The 18,332-nt window shown below is 40.1% G+C and overlaps 1 protein-coding gene across 2 annotated transcripts in view; it reads right to left on the bottom strand.

Moving 5' to 3' along the window:
- Nucleotides 1–2,145, bottom strand: part of exoc6 (exocyst complex component 6) — a 38,670-nt gene extending 36,525 nt beyond the window's left edge. For both annotated transcript variants that reach the window (XM_069664261.1, XM_069664260.1), the window contains exon 1: nucleotides 2,048–2,145. In XM_069664261.1, the coding sequence (XP_069520362.1) occupies nucleotides 2,048–2,145 (98 nt within the window). The remainder of the gene's footprint in view (nucleotides 1–2,047) is intronic.
- Nucleotides 2,146–18,332: the final 16,187 nt, after the last annotated feature.

The following is an 18,332-nucleotide window of genomic DNA, read 5'->3' on the forward strand; positions in this document are numbered from 1 at the left end:
TTCAAAGATTTAAAAGTCCATATACCACAAAGAATGCTAGAGTTAGTTGACCTTCTTTTGTGATGGACATTCAAGGTATGTCAGTAGCATTAATCATGTTTATTATGGCACAGGATAAATAGTGGTTATTTGTAAGATTGAACATCAAAGCATATTTTAAATAACTGTGTTTTGCATGTTAACATCAAAACTTGGTCAAAAAAGCTACGATTAGAACCGATCCTTGTTTTGGACATCCATCAAAGAGGCTGTTTACACGAGACCACATTTGATCCTGTCCTACATGCAAATAAACATTAACATCTAATATAGCCCTGATAAAAATTTCAACTGACAAAAAATAAACTGGGGTGCAGACTTGCAGCAGAGAAAGAGAAGTACGCTAATGTGGACATGGGAGGTTCAGGGAGAAGGTGAATATGGTATAATTTTTTCCCTTACAGTTTTGTGGTTTATTAGCAAATTGTAAGACCTTCACTTCACTGGAGTCTCTGTTAACAGATCAGCATTATATACGCTTGTATCCCCTACGTCTGTATTCTCACCGCCCACCTTTATTAAAAACTATTATGAACTGCTCCTTGGTCAAGTCTCTCACCTGCGTCCAGGTATTGTCTCGCCAAACAAGCTATCTTCCTCTGTACAGGGGTGTCTCACATTTAAAAATTGAATGCACTCTACCTTTCTGAATATATATGGGGCATGATTTGTTCCTTTATTTTCGTGCACAGCCAACTATAATATTTAGGCTACAACCAGTTTTAACTGGCTGGAAATGGCAAAAATATATATAGGCCTATATAAATAGTAATCACGTGACACAGAAGATCACAAGAGGCATGTTAACATCAGGTGTAAACAGGCCCATAATCATGTTGAGGGACATGAGTAACCAGGTTCCTCATTTCCCATGCAATCATATCCGGAACAAGACCAGGATAAGGTTCAAATTGGCATACTAATAAGCAAGTAAACACACTTATTGATTAATGCTGCCAAATAACTGACTAATTGCTGTCATCATATTAATAAAACCAGTCAGACAGTCAGTCATACCAGCCAGCCCTATACATACAGTGGTTTCACAAAGTATTCACACCTATCTAGTAGCTTTTAACCATATTAATGATGTGTCTGTCTATGCACACATTTTGAATGAAAAGTTGAAGACTGTTGTTCCCAAGGTAAAGGCGATGACTGTCAATTTTCAACAAGTACAACACCATAAAATAACCACGACGTTGATAACATCATATGAAAAACCCGGAAGACGAAACTGATGTTGTCCTCAGGGCATACATTCACTTGTTTCCTTAGGTATGCTGCAAGAAAACCACCGCCTTCAGGCATGTCTACGGGACAGGTGTGTGAGAGAGGTGGAGGCATTTAGCTGAGGCTAGGTACAAACTAACTACTGTAGCGTGTCATAGTAATGCCATTCGTTATGGCCTTGAAAACTAGCTACTGAACGTTACCAATGCAGTGAGCAAGAGAAGGTTAGCTTGAGCAATCCCACTTCCTATTTAACTGCAATAAAGCTCTTTGGCAACGACCAGACCACACCGGGGGGTCAACATGACGCATCAAACCGTGGTATAACCGTATGTCAGTAGCGCTAATTTTCACATATCCGTTGCTTAACAACTACCCGAAAATGCTAGCAACGTTAGCTAGCATCAGCTGCATAATAACAAGATGTGGGGTCCCACAGCCACACCCACAGATGATGTTTAGGTTACATTTGACAGGTCATCAGCCGCCCATCAAAACACTGAGCCAGGAAACCCCCACAACCACGGCTGTATAAACGCTGCATTTAATTGACTGACACAGTGCTTTATGTTGGCCTGTTAGCTAGCCACACAGCTAGGCTCATGCTTCATTTCAACACCATATAGCCTGTTGGCTGATGTTGCTAATGTTAGCTTACCGGTGGCTCGGTAGCTAAGCTAGCTCGTGAACAAAAGGTCTGATAACGGAGGAAATGCAAACAAAAACACAGACATTGTGGTTGGTAAGAGCTTTCAAAGAAGGTATATATTCTTACCGAAGAGTGGGACCAACACAAGCCGTGTCGGTGCTCTCTATTTCTTGTAGAATCCGCTCGTGCTCCGTTATACACTCCAGGGTTTCATTCTCCGCCATGATTGTTATGTGTGTGTATTATGGCTGTGACTGCAGCTACAGCAGAATACAGGTCAGTGCGAGGTCTGGCCTATGGGGGGCGCACTACAGTTATAATACATTCAATGTCAGCAGCTTTGTTTCCACTTTTGACTGTATCTACAGTCTATCTATGGTTTCAACATATGCTGCACATTCCTGTAACCACCAAATAACAGTGTTGCGAACATGAAAATTGCTAATGTTTCCAAATGCAATCCAACCCCTTTGTGCAATACGCACTGATTCTTGTTTTTATATTTGTATATTTCATGCCTCCACCTTAAATGTATATTAATGTATATATTTAGCTCTAAATGTACATTTTTATATCCCTATTTTATTTTTAGTACTGCTTCTTTTATATTGTTATAAATTTTATTTTATATTTAATATTTACCCTTTTTTAAATGGAGCCTCCCAGATTAAGAATTTCACAGGATTGTACTTGTATAACCGGAGTAAACATCTTGACTCTTGAAATCGTTGGCTGTTGTCTCCATTGCTGAACTTTAGAATATCAACCTTGAAGTAGTGTTATAATAACAGTGGTTATTGTTTTTTCCATCATAGCAGAGAATCAGAAATGCTGCATTAATTTCGTCTTATTTAATTTCCCCTACTTAAACCAACACTTAAGGGAATGCTGTAATTGCCCATCGTCAACTGTAAAATCAACACATAAATGTAAATACTACTTTAAATCAGAGCAAAGCTGCTCATATAGGTGCTTCCTTTAGCTATTTGGTGTTTTTTTTTAATTAAATTGGAATAAAATTGCATTTACACCTTTGACATTTTAACCTTTTTTTATCTTGGTTGTTGACATTTCTTGATTTGCATATACAGATGAATCAGCATTTTATTTGAGTCTGTAAGAAATAAGGCTACTCTCAATTGTGACCGGCAGATGACATGTCAATAGTCCTCCTGAAGTCCCATATATTGCACAAGTTTACCTTAAGGTGGTTCCCAGAGGAAGGTCAACAGATTCCAACTCTGCAAAGATATTCCCAAAAGTCTTCTCTTCGTCTTTGTTCTCTTCTTCATTGTGACTGGGAGGGTCAGGTAAAGCAGCATGGACCCTGTCACTGGCCATGTCTCCTTTCAGACTCTAACTAGAGGGTGAAATCTCTGCATATGTGACAGAGAAGGAAACCAAGTCGTGTATGTGTGTGTGTGTGTGTGTGTGTGTGTGTGTGTGTGTATTTCTGTATAGTGAAAACCCAGGGCACCTGCTAAGGTCAGCAGAAAAAGAGGGAGCAACAGGAAAATGAGACCTTGTGATTCAGCGGACTTTGTAGCCAACAAAACTAACTTGAGCTGCTCTCTGTGAATACATTTACTGTATGTCAGTGGTGCTGTAAATGATGAAGAAACACCAGGAAAAACCACTGTTTCAATGAATAAATTAATTAATGAATAACAACCAAGAGAGGTCCTATGTGGTGAAATTCAAATGATTAAAAGTTGTAATTTAAATAATATTCCACATCTGCTTAGCCAAAATAATGACATTATACAACCCTGGTATTCCCTGTGATTAATAAACTTTTATGTGTCCATACTTTTTTGGATGCCAGAAAAAGATTTAGTATGTCCCAGTACTTGTATGTCAAATGCAGTGTGCACAGAAATACCAGGATGCCCTACTAAATCCTGTTGCGTTTTGCAGGATGCAAACCCACACACTTGCTTTGGCTATTCTGACCCAAAACCCTCTGTGCAAGAAAAAACACTTCAGCACATCAGCTGAACCACTGTGAGAGCACAGATAGATGTGCTACAGTTTTTGACATATGTATGTTTAGTATGCATTCAAAAGAAAATGGTAAGATGATAAATGGACTGTACTTTTATAGCGCTCAAGACTGCTTTTACACTACTTCACACACTTCATTCATTCACACACGGATGGCAAAGGCCTAAGTGCCAATCTCCAATCAGTATCTATACACCTTGGCCTGGAAATGTTTCTTTCTCCAAAGGGGGGCTTGACAGAAAAAGTTTGAGAACCACTGCACTAGAGAAACTGTATGTCGTATGAATAATGTATGCATACTTTAAAAGTGCAGCTGAAGTACTCCTGAGGTAGTCCTGTCCTTACTTCATCAGCCCAACATGCTGTATATACTGAAACATTTCTCTTATGTGGCGGTCTTCCCTTGAGTGTTTTGCTTTTGAGGTCCTTCACCTGACCAGGCCTTCCTGACAGTTGTCTTCATACTGCCTGTTTATCTGCCTGCTTGTCTGTTCATCCATCAATATCTATATCTATCACCCAATGTAACACTACCTGCTTATTGTTTGCCCCACAGGGGGCTTGAGCTTAGGTCACATTTGGCACCTTAAACAGCTTTACATTTCAGTTTTGAAAATACTCCCAAAAAAACATCACCTCAGCGTCATCAACGCCACCTCACAGCGAGAGGGTTCTTGGTTGAAATCCCAGTTCGGACGTAGGGGGCCTTTCTGTGTGGAGTTTGCATGTTCTCCCCGTGCATGCGTGGGTTCCCTCCGGGTACTCCGGCTTCCTCCCACAGTCCAAAGACATGCTCGTTAATTGGTTAATTGGGACTCTAGAACTGCCCGTAGGTGTGGGTGTGAGCGTGAAAGGTTGTCAGTCTCCAAGTGTCAGCCTTGTGATTGATTGGCGATCAGTCCAGGGTGTACACCACCTCTCGCCCAATGACAATTTGGCTCCAGCCCCTCCATAACCCTGAATGGAATAAGCGGTGTAGATAATGGATGGATGGAATTGAGGGATATCTGGCTAGACCTGGTATTAACCTGAGGTCTCTTTTTTGCATCAGTGAGTCATCTTGCACCGTGTCAGAAAAGATACAATACTTAAATTCAGCTGAGTGTAAGTAAGGAGTACATTTACAGTACCATATGTCATTAGATACCTTCCACACTTAGAGGGTTTCAGACATATACTGTAAAGGTTAACTATTATTACATTATGTGTCCATGGTTGTGTGTGTGTGTGTGTGTGTGTGTGTGTGTGTGTCATTATTTAAAGCCCTTATCTTACCAACATTTATCTGTTCGATCACACAAATGGACACATCTGCCCAATGATGTCATTGTGTAAGTGAGCCACTTGAGGAGTGTGGATAAAAATAAATGGTACCACAGAAAGGTTACCGTATTTTGTGAAACTGCCTCGAGCAGCTTACACAACCACTTTCTATTTCCTGCTATTCTTCTCCAAATGGATTGGCCGATTAGGAGTGTGGACGTTGTGGTTAACAATAAGCTCTTTACAAAAGCCCTGACTATGAGTTTCCTTATTACCCCACCAAAAACAAGAAGTGGGTTACACACATGTATACACACACAGACACACACACACACCAGAAGTTTAGGAAATGTGTCAGAGTTGCAGGAACAGACACACAGATGGCTCGATGCTGCACAATGGGGGAAAGAGAGGCAGGAATGTATGCAAAGATATAAGATGACAGATAGATGAATGGAAAATGCTTATAAATCTCTCCTTCTCTCTCTCCCTCACTCACATGCACACACACACACACACACACACACACACACATTGCTGTATCACTGGACATAAATTGTCTGGTGTTGAAATTACATGTACACGAATGATTTCTCACAGGGTTATGGCTTACAGTCTGTATTTTGAGCAAAGATTCATGAATATTAAAGTAAAAATCTATTAGAAGTACGAGTTGGGAAAGTCTACGAGCACTTGATGATTTGGGAGGAAACTTGCAGAAATACATAACCGAACATTAATCAGAATAAAACATATGAAAAATTAAACTGATTTACTCAACTTATATAATTTTAGAAACATGATGTTTTTTCCATTTATTTGAGTCATGAGACTGAGAACTGAGTGCATCCTCTGTCTCTTTCATATACACAAAAACATGCACACACTATGAAGGAAATGTCCTGGTTGGGTGGTTTAAAGGCTGCAACAGTAATTTAGCAGATGACAAGTAGTAACATAAATCAACTTACTGTGAGTAAAAAACACAACAGTAAACTGACAATAGAACCTGGCAGTTGTACTTGTGGTGAGGGATTTGGATCTGGCTATTCTGTTGTTGATTAGATGCAGAATCTGATAATCTACAGTAGATAATAAGAGCTGTTTTGTGTCGCAGTCGTGTAAATGTGCTTTTTTGGAACACAGCAGTTGACCCAGTAACTGTCAAAATGAGTAGAGTTACACCAGAGTGAAAAGGAAGGAATTAAAAGGAGAGAGAAAACAGGAAGAGAGAGAGCGGATGAGTGTGAGCAGTGGTATCATATTCTGCTGTTGGCTTATTGAACATCCTTTCTTTAAATTATGCGGCTTATCCGATTTCCTGATGTGTTTTTTAGTGAATTTTTTAGTGAATAAATATGTCTTAAAGCGGAAGCTGAACATTTAGGATGATAAATATATTACCTTTTTTACATTGATATTATGTGTCTTAAGTAAACAGCGAGAGTCTTCACATAGTTAGCCTAGCTTAGCATAAAGACTGGAAGCAGTGCAGAGCAGCTAGCACTCCAGAGTTAAAGCTCAGTAATTATTATGCAAGACAGTTTCTCTTTTATTTAATCTGTACACTGACAGAAATGTAAGAGCTACAGTTTGTGGTTTTGTGATGCGTTACAGGTCATGTTGGAAATATTTGTTCACAAGCAAAATCTTGGTGCAATGACAGTACGCAGCTGTTGTCAAGTAGGATTAATGTTTCAACCACATTCAAGTTTATGACGTTTTCTTTTTTTTTATCTATATGTTTTATTTAGGGGCTCTAAAGTGCATCTCATAAGGACAATAACACTTTCAGTAAATGGTTTCATTCATTTTGATATGTGTAGAATTTGAGTCTTATATTCATGTGATAGATTGTGTCAGTGTAACACAGCTCAAACATCCTTTTCTTAAGCCATGTTGATTCCAATCTGTATGAGTGTCACTAAGCCTGAAATAGGCAACCCTCACAAATCTTCATCTGAACGCTCTCACTAAATGTTAGCAAAAAGGATGATTAAAAAATAATACCAAGCGATAATCCTGCGTGCATGTTTTCCTTTTGAAAGAGGATGTATGGATCACAGCGATGAGAGTCCACTGTGAACTGTCACCGCTCCTATTCTTCTGTCCATGTGCTCTTCCTCTGCACGCTCTGCCAGCTTCCTGTGTCTGTCCGGAGCACCGGCTGCTATACAAGTGCTGACCTCCATTGTAAGTTACACTCCAAACAAATAGCTCTGAAGGACATCCTGGAATTGGGACAGTTCACTGTTAGAGCCAGGTAGATTGTCCAGATGTTTCAGACAAAGCCAGTGACCTCTAGAACCTGTTTTAGTTCTCAGTTTGACATTTAGAGAAAGACATGTTTGTAATGACCAAATAAAAATCTGCCTGCTGGTTGTGTTTACCAAAGTTTTGCAACAAAGAATGGAAGCGGGGAAATATGCTTAGCTTATTTAGAAAAGATAATAATAATATCAGGCGGTAACATCAGGGGGCTGAAAATTGAAGCAAATGCAAAAGTACTAAAAACTGCAGATCCTTAAGTGCCCACTAGAGGCTGGCTCCAAAAGTGAGTCCATCACCATGACCCCCCATATTGAGTTGCCCAACTTAATGTTGGCAGGTATGCTTTACAGCAGAATCAAACATGTTTATAGCTTGCTACAACAGTAGCTATTCTTGTTCTTTGAGGCCCTGTGTCCATGCAGTGCCTTTTTCCGAGTGCCAGTGCTTTTTTCAGTTGATTCCAATGAGGACAGAGCGTATACGGCCACCAAGAGGAGAAGCGCTGCATCGAGTATCTTTTTTCAGAGCACTCCGCCTTTTTTGTGCGGCCCCTCCGAGCGCTTCGAGTTGAAAATCTCTGAACTTTGCAGATGAGGCGCCACTCGTCACCCTGGTTACCAACAATCACGAAGGAGCAACTTATTTTGGCTGTCTCTGTCTACCTGAGCTGTATATGACAAACAAACAGTATCAAAATAGAGACCAAAAAGCCCATTCATGGATGCAGAGTGGACGGACACTGTGTGTTGTTGGTAAGTGTTGTGCTTATATCGCCCTCGTGCCGACTTTCGCGGAAGAAATCACAAGCAGCGCCCAGTTGGTGACATGTTTTCCATCACCCAGCAGTGGTTGGTCTGCCAGAGAGGGTAGGCGGAGCTAAGTGGTTGCTTTTCTGGTCTCTGCAGGTGAAACACTAATCTATATGGCTGAACAAACAAAGAAAAGATCGATGACTACAGATACAACTTCTAAAATAAAATCCAAAGAAAAAGAAACAAAAAAAAGAAAAGCGACCGTCAGCGAGGAAGATCAAGAGTTACAACCGGACCCACTGTTTTGATATCTGGGAAGTGCGCTCCTGCAATTACCGTTTATTGCCATAGGTGCCGCCAAAAAAAACGAAACTGAGATCTTCGAGATTACAACTTTAAATTATATTAAGGCTTAAAGCTATGCATTGCGAAGAGCTGGGTCAATTTGATTGAGAGGCGGGAGCAGCTCGCGACAACATTTGTATGGTTGGTATCTTTTGATGATTTTATAACTCAAATATCAGACAAATAATATGTCTTGTTATGTGGTCTCTTGTATTCACAGGCAGCCAAGAAGTCTGCGCTCCAGCTTGAGCATCTTTAGTCTTTACAACTCTGCTCGGCTACCACCACATACAGAATCTCTGTGGTAAATCCTGTGGTTCATGAGCTAATGCAATATCCATAAACATAGATTGTATAGCTTTGATAACTTGGCTTTTGCCAACCTGTGACTTCTCTCCAGCCCTACCTTCTGGTTAGAATGTAGAATTATTCTTGGGCAAGATATTGAACTCCAGATTGCACAGGTGCATAACCTGTTATTAGACCAGTTGTTAATACTCTGAATGTACTTATCTGAAGCACTACATTTCTGTTCCCAAGAAGACATTAGTGATCTGGGCGGTTGATATTGTAACCATCCTCCATAAGAGGAAAAGCATGAGACATTATTCATGTATGTATGGTACCATTCAGTTTTACCTTTCTAACATAAAGGTCCCTTTTTTTATTCTCACCGTTGCAAGTTCTAAGTGTGTGTTGGTTACTTCTTTAACGTGGCAGTTTAACATAAGCGAACTCTGCAGATTGTTTTCCAGAGAAGCCAGACTGGTGGTCAGTGGTTTTGTAAGATATGATTATGGTATAATAAATGATGTGACTGTTGGCCTGTATAGTTATTGTATAACTTTATATATATTGTGATCTAAATTGTGGGAATCCCCACTAGTAACAGTCAAGTCTGTTATGACCCCATGACCACATTTGATTGTAGGTGAGCAGTTTTAGTCCCCGGCGAGGAACTCTGTAAACAAAGAGTGGAGTCGTTGGCTGAGAGAGACGAGAGACTGGGTTATCTCTCTGTTTGAAATGAATTCAGCCAGTGGACTCATTTCTGTTTCCCTTTCAGCAGCTAGATTAGATTAGTCTGACTGAAGTGCGTGTTTGTGTGTGTTTACTACACCTAACTCAGTAGAAGTAATTCATTCATTTAACCCCTGTTAAAGTATCAAGAAATTAAGAGCATTAACACAAACAATACAAACGCAAAAATAAAATAATAAGCAAGCTATCATGTACAACAAACAGATGGTAAATGGACTGTACTTATATCGCGCTTTTCTAGTCTTTGCGACCACTCAAAGCTGCTTATACACTACATGTCACATTCACCCATTCACACACACATTCATACAGAGGCTGCTACATAAAGTGCCCAAGTGTCAATCAGTTATCACATTCATACCCACCACCGGGAGCAATTTGGGGTTCAGTGTCTTGCCCAAGGACACTTCGACATGTAGACTGGGGATCGAACCTCCGACCTACCGATTGAAAGACGACCGAAAACCACTGAGCCACAGCCGCCCTATTTCTGCTGCAACAAGTATTATTGCAGAAATAAACCCAGATAAGGAAATCAATTATTTGACACAAAAACATTGATTCAAAATGATTTGATTCCTTCCGCCTGAAAAAGTAGTCCCTTGGACATCCACAGCAACTGTAAATGATGTAACCTTCCTAAAAATTGACCGACTGGGCCTCTATAAGTCACATTAAACTGAACAGTTTCAGTGATGAACAGGATCGCATGAATACGCAGCAGCACCACCAGCAGCATTTTGCTGCCTCATAACTTTTATAGCTTGCTGACATTTTTTCTCGAGCAGAAATCGTTTACTGTTTCCTTCATGTCTGTCTGTTTCAGATCTTTGAGCTGTTTTCTTGTCTTTTTTCTTTTCCTTTCCTTCTTGTAAAAGTTGCTGACATTGAATATACAGGACTACTTTCCAAGGATTGAAGTGATTGGACCACCAGAATCTATAATCTCAATACCATCCATATCGGCGGTCTGTCATTCGCTTTGCATTACAGAAATAACAGACTGTAGAAAGTGACTCATCAGACGAGAGTATCCAACAAATCCGTGTAACAACAAGAATAAAACAGAAAATGCAGAGCACTGTTAAAAACAGAAACATTGAACAGCAGAGTACTTTGTATTTATGATTTTCAATGTGATTACAGAAACAATACTGTTAAGATTTCAAGATTGGCGTTAAGTATTCTAAGTTTGAATGTTTGTGCTTGCGTGTCAGGATTCTGTGGAACTTAGCCACTGACTTTAACGAATCAGATAATATATAACGAAATATAACGAAAACTTGCCTGTAAGGGCTTTAAAATAATTACAAGCAAATGTCCAAGTAGATAAACTTTCTAACCAACAACGCTTGGCAGTAAGGAGTGTGGTAAGTAGATAAAACATTCTTATGCAAATTGTTAAATTGCAAATGACACATGGTTATCTCCTCCTGCTGCACGCAGATAAACTGATACGCAGTTCATACTTAATGTCAAACACATGGATGTAAACACCTTCAGCACTTATCTGAAGTTTCATGGTTGTATTTATTGTCCTTTTAACTGTTAATTTATGTTACTGCTGCAAAAGTTGAGACATATCACCAACGAAACAACATAATAAAAAAAACTTACGACAAACTTTTAAAAACAGAACACATATAAGCCTGAACATTTATAATCCATTTGAGATGTAATATTATTGAAGGGATATATTATGCAGTTTGTTACACTTGGTACATGGTATTTGTTTGTATATATTGTCTAAACTCCACCACCCTCATGCATCAGTGAAAGCCTCTGACTGTGAAGCAGCAGTGAGTTAATCTGACCTGCAGAGGGCGCCACAGAGAACACATGGCCTGATTATCCTCCTCTGTACTCACAGGATTCCTCCCCCCAAATGTCAGGTTTCTGTTCTCCCCACGCTGTAGAACAAATTACTTTCAGAGGATATTTGAGCACTGTTGACCCTCACACATACACAATCTCTATTTCTTTCTCCCACACTTTCATTTGCATTCTCTCTTGATACCTGTTTATTTATGGTTCCTCTCTGTCTTTATCTTTGTTGCTCTGTTGCACACAATCATATGACATGCTTTCATTTACATTTGCATCCACTTTCTCCACAACTGCTTTGAGAACAATCATACAGTCAATGTTTTATTGTTCATGTTAATCTGTTAGGGCTGCCTAAGATTGTTTGTTTACTTTTTTCATGTTTCATTCATTTGATATATAAAGTTGTTTTTAAAGTTTCAACAGAAATTCACAGAAATACTTACTGATGATTCACTATAACAATCCAACATGCAGAGGTATGGTGTGCAACCTGTTGCTTTATATGCTTATTCTTTTACACCTTAACTGTAAAAAACAATTCAAGAAGAGTATTTGATAAGACAATAAAGTATTTGCATGAAAAGCCCTCTAAATCTTTACTTTCACCAATAATACTCACTTTCACATGTGCTAACCTACATGTGTCTGCTGTCATGAACCATGAAAAGTTTATCAGCAAAGCAAAATTAACAGCCCCTGGCGCTGTCCGATGTTACATTAAAAATGCATGTGAGTCTCAACTGTAACAGATGCTTAGAGTTGTAACATGGCGTATAAACAGAATCAAACATGTAGTTTTCATGTTACATCAACATTATTTCAGACAAGTAACCGTTTTTTTGTTTACCTTGATAGTACCAAGGATGTGTTATCAGGTTATTAATTATGCATAACATAATGATATTACTTAAACTTACTGACCATACCAGAAAAAACATGTTACAAGTGTTATGTGTAATATAGCATGAAATATTAAGATGAAAACAGTGAATACTGCAGTACAAACTTAAAGATTTTCCAGAGCCTAGAAAAGATACATTTATATGATGACATCACCTTAATATTACAGAAGCCCTAAGCGGACATGCATCCATACATTTTATTACTCCGTTTTCCTGTGATAACGAGTTATTTAGTGATGAGTTATTTCTGGTTGTTTTCTCGAGATCCCGACTTATTTATCTTGCACCACCTTAACGTCAGATGGTCATAACTCGTATCCCCAGAGTTGCAAAAGCACAAAACAAACAGAAGCAGGCTTAACTAACCTCATTAGTGTGGACAATGGCAGCATGGCATGTCCTGCTCTGTAATATCACTGTGACCAGCCTGTTGTTTTGTTGACTAGATCACTGGAAAATGATCCCGTTACCACAAGAAAACAAACTTTGTTATCCCGAGATAATGGGCCAAATTAGTCCGTTATAATGGGAAAACCAGCTTTGTTATCCAGAGATTACGAAAAAAAAAGTTGAGATCTCAAGAAAACGATCACGGGAAAACGTAGTAAATAAAATGGATGCATGTCCACTTAGGGCTTCCGTATAATACAGAGTTTAAAGGAAAACATGAAGCATGTGCACAGAGGTTATCACAGAAAATGAGGACAAAGTGGAATCCTGTCAAGTTGCTAAAACTTTGAAAGCGTATAGCTTTGCAGGCTACTTTGTACTTCAATGATGAAATTGACAGTGTGATACGGAAATGACCAAAAAGGTCACATGATATCATAAAAAATAATAAATGCCATTCAATTCAGTTCTTTTAGTCAATACGTGACCCTTTGTTCATAAATCAAACAAAAAAATATAATACCCCACCAGTCAGTCATGATGTGCATCAGTCAGACACCTGCCATACAGACACTGGAGTACATTTGGGGGTGTTGATATTAGAAGGATAATTAGTTTGGTTGATCATCAACAACGCCTCTGAACATTTGTTTATGAGTTGCAGAAATCTATACTTATTATGAATGCATTGTCTCAGCATGCCTCCTCAGCGCACAGAATTATAAGTAAGTAAAGAAGCAATAGAAACTGAAAATCATTCCTTTCCTTTTATGGGAAAAAATGACCAAAAAAAGGTCATTTAACTACTTGAATCCATCCATTAGGATATCCTCATGTAAGGGTCACCGGGAGCTGAAGCTGAGCTGTCATTGGGCGAGAGGCGGGGCACACCCTGGACTGATCGCTGATCACAGGGTAGAAACATAGAGACAAATGTCAAAAGCAATGTTTTAGAGTCACAAATTAACCGAACAAGCATGTCTACGGTCATGTACATGGAGGGAGCCCACACAGACACGAGCAGAACATGCAAACTGCACACAGAAAGGCCCCAGCAGGCCGAACTGGGTTTCAAACCCGGAACCTTCCAGCTATGAGGCAACAGTGTCCACCACGGCACCACTGTGCCACCCACTACTTAAATCACTTTGAAAATTTGAATGTAGTTTACCAACTAGCAAGCTACTGCAAAATATAGTACAACTTCCTGTTTACTTGCATGAAGCTAAAAAGAGCAAAGGCTGAAGCTGCTGAAACTGTAGCTTGTTTGGTTCTCTATGGAAGCAGTCAGGAGGTTGATGCTTAGAGTAGATATACACGCTGCTGAACAGCTTACACATATTCATATGTTTTGAAAAGAGCTGATCGGTGTCTGTCGGAGGAAACGTCACGGGCCTGGTAAGGTGGATGTTTGTCTGTGTGAAGAGCTCTTGTGAGTGGGACAAAAAGCTCTGATGGGTCTTCAAGCATCTCTCTCAGTGTCTAGTTTACTCAGCCACAGTCACCACACACACACACACACACACACACACACACACACCGGTGTTATTGCTCAGCAGACATAAACCTCTCACAGGCTGTCTGCCCCGTCTCCTTCAAGTACACAGGAACCAGGAGGAATGTGAACATATGTACACACACCTCTTCCACCTTTATCCATCTCGCTCTCTCTGTGTCATTGTTTCTTTCCATCACACACTGCAAAAAACAACAAGCCTGGGAGTGATTGCTTCTGTTTATTCACATTGAGTTAGAGGATTGTACAGGCAGGTGATTTTTCTGTTTCCACAAAACTGTGTTCACTTCAAAGTTTCTACACTGACTTTTCTCGGTTACGATATATTTTAAAGAAGGACATGATTTTAGCAGCTTCTAAGTTCTAAGCATGCTGATTAATCTCAGTACCTGCAGACAGACTTGGCATTATTTGCAGTGTAGTCTCTCTCCGTCTACTGTGGACTCCTCTTCACCTCTGTCTCTCTGAATGAAGAGGTCAAGCTCTTCCTGCGGCGCACATTTATCAGTAAGAAGAGCGAGACAAACTGAGATAAGGTCTCACTCTGCCTTCTGTAGGCTCAGGACGGGGTCTGAAAGATTCTCAGCTTGTTCATGTTCAGACATTATTTTACAGATAGATCGAAATCACCATTCGTAAATGAGTAACTGGATTTATTTCTTTTTGAGAAAACCTTCTGTATCAGTGCCAGGTATGAGAAAAATAATAAAATAAGAGGAAGTCTTTTTTTATTTTGACTTTACTTTTCAACTTTGTTCAAAAATGCAAAAAAAGAAAATCTTCCTCCTCTTTCAGATTTTTTCTTACATCTGGCTCCAATTCTGCTCTGTGAAGTATTTTTGTAGTTGCAGTTACAGATGTAGTTATTTCACAAACACATATACAAACAAATCTAAGTAAAAAGAAACAATTGCGTGAATAAACCATCTCACCGTACAGTCCCCATGTGGTTCTGACACACCAACATATCACATGATTGGGGTGGCGGTGCCTCAGTTGCAGAGTCAGTCTTCCTTAAACTGCAAGGTCGGCGGTTCGATCCCCAGCTGCTGCAGTCTACATGTCGAAGCGTCCTTGGGCAAGACCTAGGATTGCTAACAAAGGCCTAGCCATCGTTGTGTGACTGTGCGTGAATGGTCAGATCCTGACTGGAGATTGGCATAGTGACCTCTGCCATCAGTGTATGACAAAGTGCTGAATGTGAAAATCGCTTTGAGTGGTCTAAGGACTAGAAAAGCGCTTTATCCAGTAAGTGCTGTCTATTTAGCATTTTCATCAGCCGATGATGTTGAGGTAACAGTATGAATGTGAGGAACTATTTTTCTCTTATTTTGATTTAATTGTTTTGTTGATTCTTAATGATTGTCCATGATGTGATGTTTGAATGCTGTGTTTGTGTTGTCATTCGCTCCGCCCGGCGTCTACTCGCGTCATTGCATTGACTTTGCATTGAGATTCGGGTCTATACAAGTTCAGTGTGAACGCACCGTTATGTTCAGACATAGGCCTTATTTTATATAATATCTACATATCTGTATGTGGCGTCTGCTCTACCAACTGAGCTCTACCAACCAACACCCCAATAAGCTGCACTTTTGCAGGTTTGGGTGTCAGGGCTTCTTTTTCTGTTGTAGTTTAGTTTAAACCAGCTTCAAAGAGCCCAGAAAAACTCAATGTAAAATCATCAATATTCTAATCCAGATTACGCATGAGGAACAGGGCCATGGCAACAATTTCCACATGTTTTTTTAGGACATTACTTGGACTAACATCTATTTCCTGTACACTCAGCATGACCACTACTTGCTTAAACAAACCTAACCACTGACCCAAAGACGGATTTTACCAAACTGGCGACATTGGCTTTTGTTCCTTATTGCGCAAGACATTTCCAACAAACTGGTGTGTAGCACGGGACACACTTTCCTCTCAAAAAGCTTTATGTCTTGTAATGATCTTAACCTCATCTGTGTGTGTGTGTGTGTGTGTGTGTGTGTGTGTGTGTGTGTGTTTGTGCGTCAATATGTGCATCCAACCAGTGTGTCCGTCGTGGTTGTGAAATTAGTTTCTTGTTCATTAAAAAGGGGGAAGTGAAAGAGCGGCAGAGATAAATACACGTAAATACACTCACACTCACAAACACTGTCATACACACACATTCAGGGTGTTCAGTAAAGCAGTGCAGTCATACGCCCCAGCAGACACATGTGTGGTCTTAGATAGCTTGTTGTTTTTGAACAGGAGAACATGTGCTGCCGCTGATAGGCAAATCCTCTGGGTGCCATCACGCCTTCAGACTGTGGAGAACAAGCTCCAACAAGACTCATCAGACACTCGCACAGGAAACACACAGAGAACATATTTTGTTATTTGATTGCAAAGAAATTAGATATATCTTTGTGTATATTAGTCATTTGTGTTATTATATTAACTTATGAACAGGTTGTTGGGGCTATTTGAAAAATGAAATAGAACACTTGCAGACTCTGCTCATGGTTGAAAATGCCTCTCTTATATTTTTCAGGTTTTTTATGTACAGTTAAACTGTCCTGAACTTACTGGGTATCATTAGAGGAAACTTAAAGTGATTTGAAGTAGAAATAAAAACTTAAAGATCCCCTCCAGTGAAAATCAAGTGTTTAACCTTGTAAACATCTCCATGTGGTGTATTTCATGTGCTACAAGACATATCAGGGATGACATAAGCATCTCCATGGCTGGGCCTGTCTGCTTTTAAACTGCAGTGTACCAAGGACAGGCTGAACAACACGTTTTCAGATTGGCAGGTTTGACACGTGACAGACCTAAGGAGCCAATCCCGTTAATGGACGGGGTGACGCTATGCATATCATTATGTGCAACCTATGGTGCGAGCCAGCTGTAACCGTCATGGTAATTTTTGCCGACTCACTACTGACTACTAACACTGACGTTACTACTACTAATTACTACATTTCAAGCTAGCTAAGTTTCAACGAGTTGCCACTAAACGATGGCAGAGACGTGTTTTGTTTTCACGACGGAGGGGGCGGTTGGAAATTTGCATAGTGGGCGGGGCCTATGCAGGAGGAGAGGCCTTGGAGAAGGAGAATGGCCCTCTTTTTTTCTGCAGCTGAGATGCCCAGTCGGTTGAGGACTTTGCTGAATGGGTGTCCTGCAAAGGTACCTCAGAGGTAATGATCATGTCTGGATGAAGAAAAAAAAAAAGATACTGCATAATTCATAACTGATAGATACCTTCCATCCATCCAAGAAACCATTCATTCACATCCTTACACTCATACAAGGCACTTGTCTCTCCAGCAACATTTTTCAGCTCCTTTCCAGCTCAGATTCACATGAGATAATCTTGCAAGCATGTCCCGGGTCTACCACAGGGTTTCCTACAAGTTGGACAAGCACAGAAAACCTGAAGGAAGATGCCCAGAAGACAACTTTTGATTCTGATTTTGAACCACCTAAACTGGCTTCTTTGATGCCAAGAACAACCAGTTCTACTCTGAACTCCCTCCAGATGTCGGAGCTCCTAAACTCCTTACAGATCATGACCAGATATGAGTGTTGGCCTGTAGAAATGAATGCTACCAAGAGGGGGAATGTGAGTAAATGGCTGAATTTTACATGTTGAATCTACTTGCCAACTTGTCATGGAACTTCCCCTTTATCCACTGAGTTCTTTATTTTCTCTCCACCTCCTTCTCTTTTCCTTCACTCACTGTGATGCAGTCCTAAACAAAGTGGGACTGGGAGGAAGTGATAAAACTGCACATCCTGTTGCCCTCATTGTCTCAGATAACATTTTCCATGGATAGAAGAATGCAAAAGGCTCCATAGAGAGGTGTGTTTCTGATATTAAAGCACCAGACTCACTCAAGTGCACATCAGTCTGGCTGAAAATACTTGAGTACCATGGTGGCTGACGTAATTGAGATGCATGTATACTTTCCATTAAAGCAAGTAATTTGTAGAGATCTTACAGTTTATAGGCCACTGCTCAAACTTAGGCCAGATGCTTTTTTCAACATTTCTAAAGAACTTGAAGGCTGAACCAAAGTGGCAAAGCAGTTTCCCTGCTTGGGCTGGCTGCCTGCTTCTTCCAA

The sequence above is a fragment of the Semicossyphus pulcher genome, unplaced genomic scaffold (genome assembly GCF_022749685.1).
Source record: "Semicossyphus pulcher isolate SPU_LCO1_2020_fin unplaced genomic scaffold, fSemPul1.0.p SCAF_16, whole genome shotgun sequence".
Classification (NCBI taxonomy): Eukaryota; Metazoa; Chordata; class Actinopteri; order Labriformes; family Labridae; genus Semicossyphus; species Semicossyphus pulcher.